At 31.0% G+C, this 14,550-nt stretch overlaps 2 protein-coding genes across 2 annotated transcripts; both read right to left on the minus strand.

Moving 5' to 3' along the window:
- Positions 1-642: 642 nt before the first annotated feature.
- LOC102670239 (alpha-L-fucosidase 2) lies at positions 643-3,154 on the minus strand. Its single transcript, XM_006589568.4, has 5 exons — positions 2,809-3,154; positions 2,240-2,385; positions 1,740-1,917; positions 1,410-1,543; positions 643-949 (listed from the first exon to the last, which is right to left on the minus strand). Exons 1-3 carry the CDS (start codon positions 3,131-3,133, stop codon positions 1,765-1,767), a joined length of 624 nt encoding a protein of 207 aa, XP_006589631.1. The 5' UTR covers positions 3,134-3,154; the 3' UTR covers positions 643-949; positions 1,410-1,543; positions 1,740-1,764.
- A 2,056-nt stretch (positions 3,155-5,210) lies between these two features.
- LOC100817294 (alpha-L-fucosidase 2) lies at positions 5,211-11,653 on the minus strand. Its single transcript, XM_003536555.5, has 10 exons — positions 11,216-11,653; positions 10,251-10,396; positions 9,029-9,930; positions 8,706-8,838; positions 8,382-8,540; positions 7,509-7,733; positions 7,323-7,424; positions 7,027-7,162; positions 6,352-6,547; positions 5,211-5,804 (listed from the first exon to the last, which is right to left on the minus strand). The coding sequence occupies exons 1-10, from the start codon at positions 11,529-11,531 to the stop codon at positions 5,486-5,488; spliced, it is 2,634 nt and encodes an 877-aa protein (XP_003536603.1). The 5' UTR covers positions 11,532-11,653; the 3' UTR covers positions 5,211-5,485.
- Between the last annotated feature and the right edge of the window lie 2,897 nt (positions 11,654-14,550).

Genomic DNA, 14,550 nt, shown 5'->3' on the forward strand with positions numbered 1-14,550 from the left:
TTTTTAACCTTGTCTGTACTTTTCTTTTTCCTTTTTCTAATTTTTTAGGATGATTAAATTCATAAATTTATTTTCCATGTAGTTAATGTAATGCTTATTAATCTGATTCTTTTAATATTTTCAATGATAAATGTATAAAATTTTAAATAATAATAATAATAAGCATTTAAATTAAAGACATGCAATATCAATATAAAAGCTTTTATACTATCAATAGAAAAATCTTTAATATAATTTTTAAATTATTATAATTATTAATAAATCGATTATATATAATGATTTATAACAGTATAAACATACTATCAGTGTATATTATTTATCTATATTAAAAAAGGAATTTGTTAATTTTTAAACGAAAAAGAAGTAATATTCACGAAAGAAGAGTTTAAACAAAAAAAATATTATATATTTTTAAAAAAAATATCTTGGATTAGAAAATACAAGTATTCTTCAATCCATTTGGTCAGAAATTAATCTCGATATGTGATCATCACTCTTGGTTAAGACCACATTTCCTCTATAATGTAGTCTCATATGGGAATTCTGTTTTTCTTTCCAAAGCCCAAATTCAAGTGGATAACAATGATATCAGATAATATGTACAAATGTTTAAAATCAGAAAAAGAAAAAAGAAAATCTTGCACGAGTACAATGATATCAGATAACAATGAAATTCAAGGAAACAAAAGTTGAAGCCTTAACATGACGTATATAGAAATTGAAATTCTACCAAGATTTTCATGATAGCTTAACTTGTTTCTGCAAAAGCAAAACTGGAAAGGGGAATGTGCTGTGAACAGGTTGTTGTAAAGTCCTCCTTCGAAACCAAATCCACGATCAGGCTCCATCAAGACAGTCAGGTGTTTTATCATGCGATGCGTGCTCACTATTGTGAACTTGTGCCCACAGTGAAGCTTTTCAAGTTGTTGACCACCTGGACCATCATCTCCTGTAATACAGTGCAAAAGAATGCTAACTACTATTGAATTGTATTATTTATTTTTATCACTCATTACTCAAGATGAAAAAGATTATAGATTTATGTCATGTCGTGGTATATACAAGGTTAAATATAAACACAGAAATCCCTGATTTGATAAAAGTATACATAATTATCTATTAAACTAACTAAAGGCTTTTAAGACATCACATAGTCTATCTATTTCTAATGTACTCTCAGGTCTCAACACACAAAATCACTTCAGCTATTCATAAGCAACAAACACATGGTACCTATTTTATACTAGTGTGTTCCAATGAGATATTTATAATTAGATATGGTTGTTCCAGTTAATCTAAGAATATGAAATTTCTACACGATAAACAAGAGCGTAGTGCCATACATATTGCAAGAAAAAACAACTATTATCTCTGAAAAGAGTTTAGCTCTTAAAGTTCTCATAAAAGACCTCTTTTAATTAGACTAACTTCCACAGCTTTAGAGGTCTGGAGTTTTCTCGACACTAATTGTGTGTCCTGGAAACAATCCAAACAGATGTGAAACATGTCGATGATGTACAACTGGGTCCTTAAAATCTGCTGCCTGCAAAATAAGTAAGGTGTGTTATAGATAACTTGGAATTGCTAGCCTACAGTAGAACTTGCTAGTTGCAAATCAGAACAAGATATCAGAGGACAAAAATTGGCCAAATGGACATTAAAGTGATGGAAGGAAGTAATACATATATCAAACATAATTGCATACCCATTCTATAATGGAACCATCTCTAGCAACTTACCCTTGAATCATGATGCATTTTGCCATCAAAATGCTCTGGTAAATTCTACATCGCCCACAGAGTATTTTATTTTTGCTGTTGCAGTATCCAAATCCAGCTCCCTATAATATGACTCTTGAATAATTAAGATGGGGGAATCAGGAAACTCTAACTTGATATCACCGAGAAGTTGGTATACCTTCATATCAAGAAATAACAGTTAAGATTAATTTAGGAATGAGTGCCAACATTGTATAAAGCTTCCTTAACTCATGCGTCAACTCCATAATCCAAAGGAACACCAACAAGCACACGTTTAAAAGGGGAAGGGGAGGGACCATGAATAAGAATACTAGTTGAATAAAGTCATGTGATTGGTATTGTAGAAAATACCACCTCAGATTCCTCTGTTCACATATCATATTGCGGGGTTGTCAACCCCTAACATCAGTCTAATAAATAGCATAATTCCTCAAAACTTAGAACAAAGATGGTTATATTAATTGTGATATAATACATACATCAGAAGGATCTACTGACAACTTGGCAGCTGCTGCCGTAGCTTCAGAGAATTTTCCATCATCAACCAGCTTTCTGACTTCAGCCAGTGCTTGTGGAGCACTTTTGTTGCTGTAGTCTCCAGGAATCCCAGTCCAAAGTGTGTCCTCTACGAAACAAATTTTTATCTTCACATTAGCATGCTTCATGAAAGATAAAGACATTATTAATCACAAATTCAATGAATTCTAAGAATACATCCTTTTTTTAATATGCAAATATTAGTTTGTTATAATGTTAGTTTTATTGGAAGAAGGGTTGGAACCCGTGACTTTTTTCCTCTTCTTTTCTCAAATTCTCTCTTAATCATCCAACCCACTTCCTTTAAGATTACACCCTTATACAGATTTAGTGATAAAGGGTATAAAATAAAATGCGCGCTTAAACGTAAAAAAGGGGAATAAAACATATATTATATTTCTATTTATTAATAACATTTAACACTGTGTAATCAGCAGCATATGACAACAACATCACTTTCATTAGCATTTGGAAAAAAGTAACAGCAACTAAACAGAAAGTATTTGAATACCATTGAGCTGGAGAGCTTCTGAGGGTACGGCACCCCAAACCATGGCACCAAGACGGCCATTGCCAATGGGGATGGCATCGGTCCAGTGAGTTGCAGGTTCAGCAAAAGTAACCTTCAAGGGCCTTGGAGGAGGATCATCATCTTCTGCATTTGTTAAACTTGGTTTCCACCAGTTCTTCTGTGGGGTGTGGCGCACCATAACCCGTTCACAATCTTGCACTGCCCAAGATAAACGATAATGAGCATGAGACGACAAAGTAAAGAAGAAGTCGGTGGAGTAGGAGAAGCTCATAACTGTGCTTGTTAGCTGTTGGCATCTCTGCATGCAACTTGTTTAGAGTTTCTACATACAATACAACATTTTATAGGACAAATTATGTGTTTCGATTATTTTTAGAAGAAAAAAAATTAAATTACTTTCTTCATATGAGTTAAAAAAAATTCATTAACTAACTTTAGTTTAAAAAATATCATTTTTTTCTTTCCTTATAAGTTTTTCTAAATAAGCTACTTATTTACTCTTCTTTCTCACTAGTTTAGGCTGTATTTGGGTTAGAATGAAGGAATACACAGGAAGGAGATATAAAAAAATTATTAAAAAATAGAGAAATAGAATATAAATAAAATGATAAATTATGTTGTTTGATTTAAGAGAAATAGGTAAGAAATATTTTTTTTCCTAAAAATCATTATTTCCCTAAAAACCAAAGAAAATCAGTGTATTTGTAAAAAGAAATTTGTCCGAACAATCAGCTCGCAACTTTTTTCTTCATTCAGTTAATTATCTAACTCATCTTATATTTTTACCACGTCTCTTGTTTATTACACTAACTTCTTAATTATTTAAAAAATATTAGATTGTATGTTAATATTAAAAAAACAAAAAATCTCATAAATAGATTATGTAATACATTTTTTTTATAGTTTATAAATTTCTTAACCGATTTACACAGCTAGAAGATGTTATTTGAGATTAATAGTAAAGACTAAACTAAATTTTTATAGATATATAGAGACTGAAATTCATAATTTTCTAGTAAGAACTAAAACTTAAAATGAAAACGATTAAAAAAATCGTCAATTGAATAATTTTATATATTTTATAATATTTATATTTTTTCTCTAATGTAATATTATTTTTATTAATTTAAGTAACTCAAATATTTTTTTTTAAATTCTATAATTTGATACTAAAAAGTATTTTTTTCGGCAATCTATTAATTTTTTAATTGCTTTGTTTCTAATAATTTAGGGATTGTTACCTGAGTTGCTAATATGACATAAAATGAGAAAGCAACTCATTAAAACTGGCTGTGAATGAACATGAAGTAACAGAGAGCCAGAGATTGCTTTCAATTCGACACGCATTTGCAGGTCCACATAAAAGGACAAACTTAGCTGCCTGAGGCTTTCAAATTGTCTTAATAGGAAGATTTTCAAGGTAGCAACTTGTTTAGCATAAAAATCTCACATCTTTCAGCAAAGGATTTGGAGTTGGGTCGAGGAGATCAGTTAAGTTTAACCACAATAATCAAAGGGAATTTAGAAGTGAAAGGAATGTTGTTTACTCATTAATAGTATTAGAACACTGATGAAACGAGTGTACATACATATAGCCCTTTCAAGGATGACTCTGGCATGGATTTTATTTATGGTAAACTTAGTGGTGTTTGTTTTATCATCCTGCAAAATACAGCCGGAAAAAATAATATTACATTTGTTACCAATTAATAAAATAATTAATTTAGGATATATTTTTTATCCTTCTAATACAATTTATTTAAAACTTCCAAGGATAAATCATAATTCAAATCCTGAATTATTTGATTAATTGATTAAGAGATACAAGTTATTATCATTTATACTAACTATTATACCATTTAAAAATTTTGAATACAATTTGTTTGTCATATGTTTACCTTATAATAAGAAAAATTTGTATAATAAAAAAAATCTTTATAACATAAAATGAATATTTTAATAATTATAATATAAATTCTCAATAAAAATTAATTTAACCAAACTTAATTATCTTCGAGAATAAACAATTATTCTCAACTAATTTTATAGTTAACTTATTTCCAAGAATAATATTTCTGAAACTAAAAAATTATCGTGAAACAAATACCCCTAAGCAAATTTATGCATGGAAGAAAAGCTCAAATTATTCCATTCAAGTGATTTTTTTGTAGGAAGCCTTGTTGGGAACCATAAAATATTTTATATTTAGGTACTAGCATTTCAAGAGTGATGTAGAGAGTGAAAACGTAAAAGTTAAATACAGTTACAAAAAAAAAAAAAAAAAGCCAGCAAAAGCAAAATAAGCAGGGATACAACAACTGCGCAAAGCATAGATTTTTCAATGCTAAAATTAATAATAAAGTATCACATTCAACATCTGGTTGATCCATTTGTATGAAGTTGAATAATAAATGACAATAATATTACACGGGTTTTACACCACAAAACTTAAAACAAATGCATCAACTGAAAAAGTTCTCCCTTAAATTAGTAAATTACATCCTCCGTGGCTATAAATGTGACTCTGGAAGAATTAACTTAGGAATCAAGATAAATGTATCTTGAACCACCAAACTACATCCAACATTGAACCCTAATACCCTATGACAAATTGCAAAAAGCAATTCATGTTCCTCAGAAGATTTATAGAAAAGATTCAAGGATTCACTTCGTTAAGGGAGTATGCCTTCACACACTTCAGAAGGTTATTATATGAGTAAACTCTGCCGGGCGATAAACTTGTTAAGACCACATTTCCTCTATAATGTAGTCTAAGTTGGGAATTCTGGTTTTCTGTCCAAAGGCCAAATTCAAGCAGATCTCCTTCTTTCCAGCAAATATTGACTGTCACCCCACCACGAGCTTTTAATCCTTTCACACAACCATTCGCCCATTTGTCGCGTGGCAATGCAGGAAGCAAGTAGAGGTCCTTCGTTGTGCTTTGAACAAGCATTTCTGCAATTGCTCCAGAAAAACTGACACCAAACAAATGCTTTTTCTCAGCCAAGCTAACTCAGAATTATTAGCATGTCACCAATGCTAAAGCAACAATTTCATCACAGGCTAGGTTTCTATTTCTGCATATAACTTCCAAACATGTGGGTGAACTAAAGAAAAATACTATGATGTCAAAGGTCCAATTAAATTTTTTGAATGTAATGGATTTCTCCACACTTAAGAACCAAAGTTTGGAGTTATAATGTGGATAAGATGCAATAGATTAAACAAGATATGATAATTGCACAAATTATTAAAATCACAAAAAAGAAAAATTCTTGCATGAGTGCAATGATTTATCAGATAACAATGAAATTAATGAAACAAAAGTTGAAGCCTTAACATAATGTATAGATGTTGAAATTCTACCAGGAGTTTCATGATATTTAAGCTTAACTGTTTTTGCAACAGCAAAACTACACCCTCCTTCCTCAGAAATGAGAATAAATGTACTTCAGCTCAAGCTTTTAAATGATGAAATTGACAAGATACACCGATACTACAGTTCATAAAGATGGGCCTTACCCAAAGTTTGCATCAATCTGAAAAGGGGGATGTGCTGTGAACAGGTTGCTGTAAAGTCCACCTTCAAAATCCCTTTCATGATCAGGCTCCACCAAGACAATCAAGTGTTTTATCATGCGATATGCGTGCTCACTATTGTGAAGATGTGCCCACAGTGAAGCTTTCCAAGTTGTTGACCACCCTGGACCATCATCTCCTGTAATGCAGTGCAAGAATGTTAACTAAATTGTATTATTCATTTTTAGTATTGAAGATGAAAAAGAAAGCAGATTTATGCCATGCTGTCATATATGCAAGGTTAAACATAAACATAGTAATTCCTGATTTGATAAAGGGATGGGATACATAATTCCTGGAGTACCATTATAATTGTCTACTAAACTAACTAGAGGCTTTTAAGACAACACATAATCTATCTATTTCGAATGTACTCTCAAGTCTCAACACACAAAATCAATTCAGCTATTCATAAGCAACAAACACATGGTACCATTAGACAGTATTTTATACTAGTGCCTTCCAATGAGATACTAATAAGTAGATATGGCTGTTCCAGATCATCTAAGTTTATGAAATTTCTACATAATAAATAAGAGCCATAGTGTCATACATATTGCAAGAAAAAACAACTATATCTCTTAAAAGAGTTTAGCTCTTAAAGTTCTCATAAAAGACCTCTTTTAATTAGACTAACTTCCACAGCTTTACAGAGGTCTGGAGTTTTCTCAACACTAATTGTATGTCCTGGAAACAGTCCAAAAAGGTGTGAAACATGTCGATGATGTACATCTGGGTCCACAAAATCTTCTGCCTGCCAAATGAGTAAGGTGTTATAGTTAACTTGGAATTGCTAGCCTACAGTAGAACTAGGTCGTTCCAAATCAGAACAAGATATCAGATGACAAAAACAGACCAAATGGACATTGAAGTGATGGAAGGAAGGAATACAAATATCAAACATAATTGCATACCCATTCCATAATGGAACCATCTCTAGCAACTTTTGTCGGAGGAAGTTTAGACTGATACTTGGTGACTCTTTTGATAATAGTATCATTATGCCTTCCCAAAACCTGGTTTTGAGAAATTTAGTGACCAATACAAAATTATGATAATATGAAACTAGTATTGGTTTGAGAATTAAGATCATTTTTCACCTCAGCAGCAGAAATGATCATAGAGAAAACTTCTTTTATGATTGAAATGTCCATGGTTGATGAGTAGCTCACACTAGCAGTTTTTCCGTCTGGTGCAGTGAACATGTGCTCTGGTGAAGTGGATGGGTTGGTTTCCAATAATCCACCACGGCCTTCAATCAACCAATCCAACAAAAATGTTGTACATCCTTCCAACAAAGGATAAGCTTTATTCTTAAGAAAATCCTAATATAAAAGAAAATTCAACCATTACTAACATAGTATTTACAAATAAAAATATAGATATATATGCCATGATACAATATCATATTTTTCATCCCTAGGTAGACATATCTAACAACTAGTCTATATTTATAACCTCAAAGGTTCGTTTGTAACAATGGCAGTAAATAAGTTGCATCCTTAAAGGAAACTCCAAATCTATAATTACATTTTCTGGTTGTGGTTTCAAAGTCCATTTGAACCTTATAATACTTATACAGCATGTTGCTCCCTGGAATTATTAATCATCATAGCTGAACAAGGCATTGTATGGATTAGTATCAAATTTTGAAATCTTATTGTGTACATAAAACAAAAAAATGAAAAATAGATCAACTACTTATATAGAACCCTATTACAACATGAAGATGAATAACATCTTTCAATATTTCAGGTCCAACATATAGTTATGCCATGAAAATAGAAGCAGATTAGTTAGGCATGCATGAAAGGAAACTCTACAAAGTATGACAGTCCATCATCAAAATGTTCAATAACTAGAGGAAACCTAAAATTGTTGAATCTCGCTAAACAGCTCTTTTCACAAGATCAGTTTTGAGTCAATACTGTTGAATCAAGGGTTAGATAATTTACTCAAAAACCAGAACTTACTTTGTCCATTGTATAAATATAATGCTCCCATAAATGTGTACAAAGCCAAGCTCCACCCATTGGCCATAAAGCCCAAACAGCCTCACCTCGATCTGGTGATGTTTTACCCCATATGTCAGAAACTTGATGTGCAACCCAACCATTTGCTTCATAGTTCACCTGTATGCAAGATCAAAGGAAAATATGGATAGAACATATAAAATTCATGACACATTGAGCAAATGGTAATATGCTAGACTATATTTTCTTTTGCTTTTTTGCTTTGCTACAAAGTTATTGATAGCTTACAAGCATATGAAAGAAAGAGGGAAAAGTACAAAATACCTTTGCAGTTTTTTTACCAATGACTGACAAAGAGGAAATGAAATCAAATAAGGGCTCTTGACACTCGTGTAGGTTGCAAGCAAGGGATGGCCAATAATTCATTTGAAGATTAATGTTCAAGTGAGGAGCACCACTGGATGACATAAAAAAAGACAAATTACAAACTCAAGAATTCTTCATGAAGTTACTTCTAGATATATATTTAATTCTCCATATCCATTTGACAACTCTAAGCCACCTTATAACCTAGAAACTATAGCGTACAATTTTTTTATTTGTTATTTATTGCTAGAAGAGGGATGAAAAGAGAAGGGAAGACATACTCCCATGCAGGCTCAACATCTTTGTTCCAGATACCTTGTAGGTTTGCCACCTGGGTTCCAGGACGCGAACAAGAGATTAGAAGATATCGACCATATTGAAACAAAAGCTCCACAAAGGAAGGATCTTCATCAGTTTGAAAAGATTTGACTCTTGCTGAAGTTGGAATGGTATCATCACCTCTCTTCTGAGAGATGTTAGTTTGGGAGGAAACCAATTTTCTTCCCTCCAAAACAGATTTTCCTGAACCAGTCTTGGAGCTTTTAGAGAGTTGCAATGAGACACGGTGAAATAGATTTTGATAGTCAGCCAAGTGGCGTGCATAAAGATCATCATATGAAAATTTTTTCACAGACACCATTCTACTGAGGGACTCAGAAGCAGGATCCTTCTTAGAGTCTTCAGGCTTAGTAAATGGGCCATCAAAGGAAGAAGAAGCTGTCAAAAGCAAAATAGCCGAATCTGAACCTTCAACTCTTAGCTTCTTATCATCCAAAACATGTATAACCCCTTTATCTTTGCTAATCTGCATATCAAGAACTGCAGAAAACTGAATTCCCTGTGGATTGTCAATTGAATTCACTCTTGGTCGGATCCTACTGCCAGGACATCTCCCTTCAATTTTTATCTGATTTTGGCCACTTACCCTTGAATCGTGATGCATTTTGCTATCAAAATACACTGTAAATGATAATGACCCAGGCTTGCTTGCAGATAACCTTGTCACTATCACTTGGTCCGGATTAGAAGCAAAATGTTCTCTGGTAAATTCCACATCACCCACAGAGTATTTTATTTTTGCTGTTGCAGTATCCAAATCCAGCTCCCTATAATATGACTCTTTTGAATAATTAAGATGGGAATCATGAAACTCTAACTTGATATCACCGAGAAGTTGAAATACCTTCATATCAAGAAACAACAGTTAAGATTAGGAATGAATGCCAACATTGTATAAAGCTTCCTTAACTCATGCACCAACTCCATAATCAAAAGGAACACCAATAAGCACACATTTAAAAGGGGGAGGGGAGGGACCATGAATGAGAATACTAGTTGAATAAAATCAAGTGATTTGTATTATATAATAATAGCACCTACTCAGATTCCTCTGTTCATATATCATATTGCTGGGTTGTCAACCCCTAACATCAGCTAATAAATAGCATAATTCCTCAAAATTTGGAGCAAGGATGGTTATATTAATTGTGATATATTACATACATCAGAAGGTTCTCCAGACAACTTGACAGCTGCTGCCGTAGCTTCAGCGAATTTTCTATCATTAACCAGCTTTCTGACTTCAGCCAGTGCTTGCGGAGCACTTTTGTTGGTGTAGTCTCCAGGAATCCCAGTCCAAAGTGTGTCCTCTGCAAAACAAATTTAAATCTTCACATTAGCATGCTTCATGAAAGAGAAAGACACGGCTAATTGGTTTCGCTATGCATAACATAGTGCAGCATGACCATGTCTTTGACATCTGAATTATATAAATTTACAAATAGAAATGCCTACAGTATTGGAGCAGAAATTTCTCCCTAGTGCGCTGTTTGGATAAACTTTTCCATAAGCATTTATAGGAGTAGAAAAAGTGAATTAAGCTTATCTCATAAGCTAAAATTAGCTTATATATAAAGTTAAAATAAAGTTTTAAAGAAGTTAAATGAAAGAGTTTCTACAAATTAGTTTATACAAAAGCTAATAATCCACTTTTCTTCCTTATTTTCGTATCCTGGAAGTTCTTATTAAGAAGTTTATCCAAACAGGTCCCCCTTGATTCCAACAAAGATTGATAAGAACTTCAGAAAAACCATACCACAAAAACTAGCCATTCTAGATGCAGAGTCTAAGGCCTCATAAACCTCAACTAGAATCCCATACTTCAAATTGGGACTCAAGTCCCAAACCATATTGGATCCTAACAAAGATCTTGAAGGAATTAAGGACAACACCTACATGTCCTGTGTTGTTCACATTACTAATCACAAACTCAATGAATTTAAAGAATACATCTTTATACAGTAAAACTTGATAAAGGGTAGAAAACAAAATAGGGAATAAAACATATAGTATATTTCTGTTTATTAATAACAATTAACATTGTGTAATCAGTAGCGTATGACAACAACATCACTTTCATTAGCATTTGGAAAAAAGTAACAGCAACTAAACAGAAAGTATTTGAATACCATTGAGCTGGAGAGCTTCTGAGGGTACGGCACCCCAAACCATGGCACCGAGACGGCCATTACCAATGGGGATGGCATCGGTCCAGTGAGTTGCAGGTTCAGCAAAAGTAACCTTCAAGGGCCTTGGAGGAGGATCATCATCTTCTGCATTTGTTAAACTTGGTTTCCACCAGTTCTTCTGTGGGGTGTTGCGCACCATAACCCGTTCACCATCTTGCACTGCCCAAGATAACGATAATGAGCATGAGACGACAAAGTAAAGCAGAAGTCGGTGGAGTAGGAGAAGCTCATAGCTGTGCCTGTTAGCTGTTGCCATCTCTCAATGCAACAACTCGTTAAGAGAGTTCCTACATACAACACATTATATAGGACCCATTATTTTATCGTCTCATTTACTTCTTTCTTCATCACTAATTTACTACTATGGCTCTTCGATATGAGATATAATTATTTAATTTATCAATAAAAAGTATTTAGATGATATTAAAAATATACTCAAATTATTTATTTTGTCATAAATTTTAATTTTATTTTAAAATTATCTATTAGATTAATAATTTAAAATATGATTATTTTAAAAATAATAATTAGAGTAATTTACTTAAAAAAAACTATAAATTCTATTTCATGTACAGTTTTTTTATGGTTTATAATTTTTTTAGCCGGTTTACATTGTACAAAAATGGTATTTGAGATTAACAATGAAGACTAAACTAAATTTATACTATAATAGTAGTAGAGAGACTAAAATTTATAATTTTCTTGTAAGAACTAAAACATAAAATGAGAAAGGAACTCATTAAAATTGGGTGTGAATGAACATGAAGTAGCAGAAAGCCAGAGATTGCTTTAAATTCGACACGCATTTGCAGACCCACACCGACGGCATTTTATCTAGGAACCGGACAATGCAAATATGCCACATCTAACAAATATCATAAATAAAATAAAAATCTAACAAATATTATTATTAATAAATATTTTTTAAATTACTGAAATTTCATTTTTAAGTTTTAAATTAATTAATAGTTTGATTTAAAGGTGTTTTAAACAAGTCTTTTAAAAAGATTAAATTAAACTTTTAGAATAAACAAATGATTATATTTTTAGAATAAACTAAAATAATTACACGCTAAATTATATGGAAATTTATTCAAATTACTAATATGGCTAATAATAATAATAATTGATTTAAAAAAAACCTCCAACCTTCGGAGTAAAGTTTATATATTCATATATAATATGGCATCAACCTCGAAAAAAATAAACTGGATTCGACAATAGCTGTGTGTTTCTATGCTATCTTTGTTGGGATAAAAAAAAATGGGAAATATAATAATTTGCACGTGAAAGTTGCAGTGACCGGTGTAGGGCGGGGCAGGGATCAGGGCCAGCTGCAATTCAAAACGTAGGGCAGGCAGCGTAATCACGAGATATCCAACATTTAATCATTAAAAAAAAAATGACAATATTGAACAGATACTCACATCACATGTAATGTTAAGTTTTTTGGTACATATATCATTAAGTGAATCCAAACAAATACTAGTGAATCTTGTATCTTACGGGCTGCTTTACCAATTACATATTAATCATAAGTCATAACATTTTTTAAAAAAGAAACAATACTTATATTGTAATAATAATATAAATTAAATTTATTTGGGTAAGAATAATTTTTAAGATTATAATTTAAATGTAAAAAATACTTAAATATATTATTGACTCATTATAATTTAAGATTAAAATTTTAATAAATAAAATATTTTTTTATGATAAACAAAAAATTAAAATTTAATAAGTTGTTTTTATACTTTTTATTTTGTCTCAGTAATCTGCTAATTTAAATACAAAATTAATTATTACAAATAATGCTTTTATGTAATTTTATTATAAACTTGTTTGTTGTACATTTTATTATAATTTTTTTATAAATCTAAATGAAATAGATTGTTTTATAAATACTTGTCACTTAATATATCTAAATATAAAACTTATTTCGTATAGTATATTAAAATAGTAATGATTAATTAATTAACAAAGTAATTTATTTTTTACGACTAATTCAACCACACACTGAAACACGTGGCCTCTAATTATTTAACACTTTTTTATGTGTAAGTAATTTTCTTTTTATAAATGTATTTTGTGTATATTTTAAAATTAAAGATGAATAAGTTGTTTATACAAGCAATTTTGTATTAGCCACAAGCCAATAGTCAACAAAGTCATGCTTTCAATTTGGGAAAATTCAATTGAAAATAGATGATGTGAACTTGTCAAGTCATTTAAGAGAGGTATATTATTTATACTTTTACAAAAATTATGACAGTACGTACTATTTATATATCTTTTCTGATACATTATTTATTTTATTACATACTTCCGTAATTTTTTTTCTTTATCTTTTTCATTATTGTAAAAAAAAAATATAGAAATATATTATATAAAAAAATCTCATTGGGCAAAGAGTAGAGTGCGAAATTCGCCGCATCTACCGAAATCAACAGAAGTTAACTATAAATCTGCTTTGTACGAATATTAGGTTTGGTACTTGTCTAACATGCAGATAGAAATGTTACGAATTATAATCAATAGGCTAAAAAAAAAACTCAGCTTGGTCCTATAAAATAAAAAATATGTTAGTTGTTTAATTTTCTTAAAAACATCTTTTAAGTTTTTTTAAGTTCTTTAAAGATTTAAAAATTTTAATTTTAATTTCTACTTAACAATATTAATTGATGATGTAACAATAAAATTAATAATTAATTAATTTGTTTCATCATCAAGAATACTGATGAAATAGTAGCGTGTAATATTTTTTTTAGATTATATTTTAAAACTTATCATTACCTAGTCTGATGTCATTAATTTTAAATAGAGAATAACTTAAAAGTACAACAAATTGTCATTTATTAATTATAGCAATTGAGAGATTAATATTATTATTTGATAGCTGAGACATGATATTATTGTACCCATTTGTATACTTGTGTTTTAAACAAGTATCCAAATTTAGTTTTATATTTGTGTGATTAACAATTTTAATTTTCATTATTGTACTCTACAGCCCGCATTTTACCTAAATGTAGAAAAGTTTTGTTTGCTGAATATTTTGTTGCTAGGAAGTATTTAGGTTGAGTGTGATTCAACTTTGGTGATCTCATAATTGGAGTCTTTATAGTAGATGGGAAAACTATTTATACTCGTGTAAAGATTCATTTTTTTTTCCATATATATAGAGAGAAGGTAATACTTGTCTTGACCTTTTAGTTAATTTTGGGGCCAATTGTAGGTCTGACTTTTGTTGGTGGGACACTACTTTGAGTTTTGTC

This window comes from Glycine max, chromosome 10 (assembly GCF_000004515.6).
Source record: "Glycine max cultivar Williams 82 chromosome 10, Glycine_max_v4.0, whole genome shotgun sequence".
NCBI lineage: Eukaryota > Viridiplantae > Streptophyta > Magnoliopsida > Fabales > Fabaceae > Glycine > Glycine max.

Coding starts and splice junctions, on each gene's coding strand:
- LOC102670239 (XM_006589568.4), bottom strand. CDS start 3,133: ATGCAGAGATGCCAACAGCTAACAAGCACAGTTATGAGCTTCTCCTAC. Junction 2,386..2,808: donor AGAAGCTCTCCAGCTCAATG/GTATTCAAATAC, acceptor TTTGTTTCGTAG/AGGACACACTTTGGACTGGG. Junction 1,918..2,239: donor TGTCAGTAGATCCTTCTGAT/GTATGTATTATA, acceptor CTTGATATGAAG/GTATACCAACTTCTCGGTGA.
- LOC100817294 (XM_003536555.5), bottom strand. CDS start 11,531: ATGGCAACAGCTAACAGGCACAGCTATGAGCTTCTCCTACTCCACCGA. Junction 8,541..8,705: donor TTGGTAAAAAAACTGCAAAG/GTATTTTGTACT, acceptor TCTTGCATACAG/GTGAACTATGAAGCAAATGG. Junction 7,734..8,381: donor ATATTTATACAATGGACAAA/GTAAGTTCTGGT, acceptor CTTTTATATTAG/GATTTTCTTAAGAATAAAGC.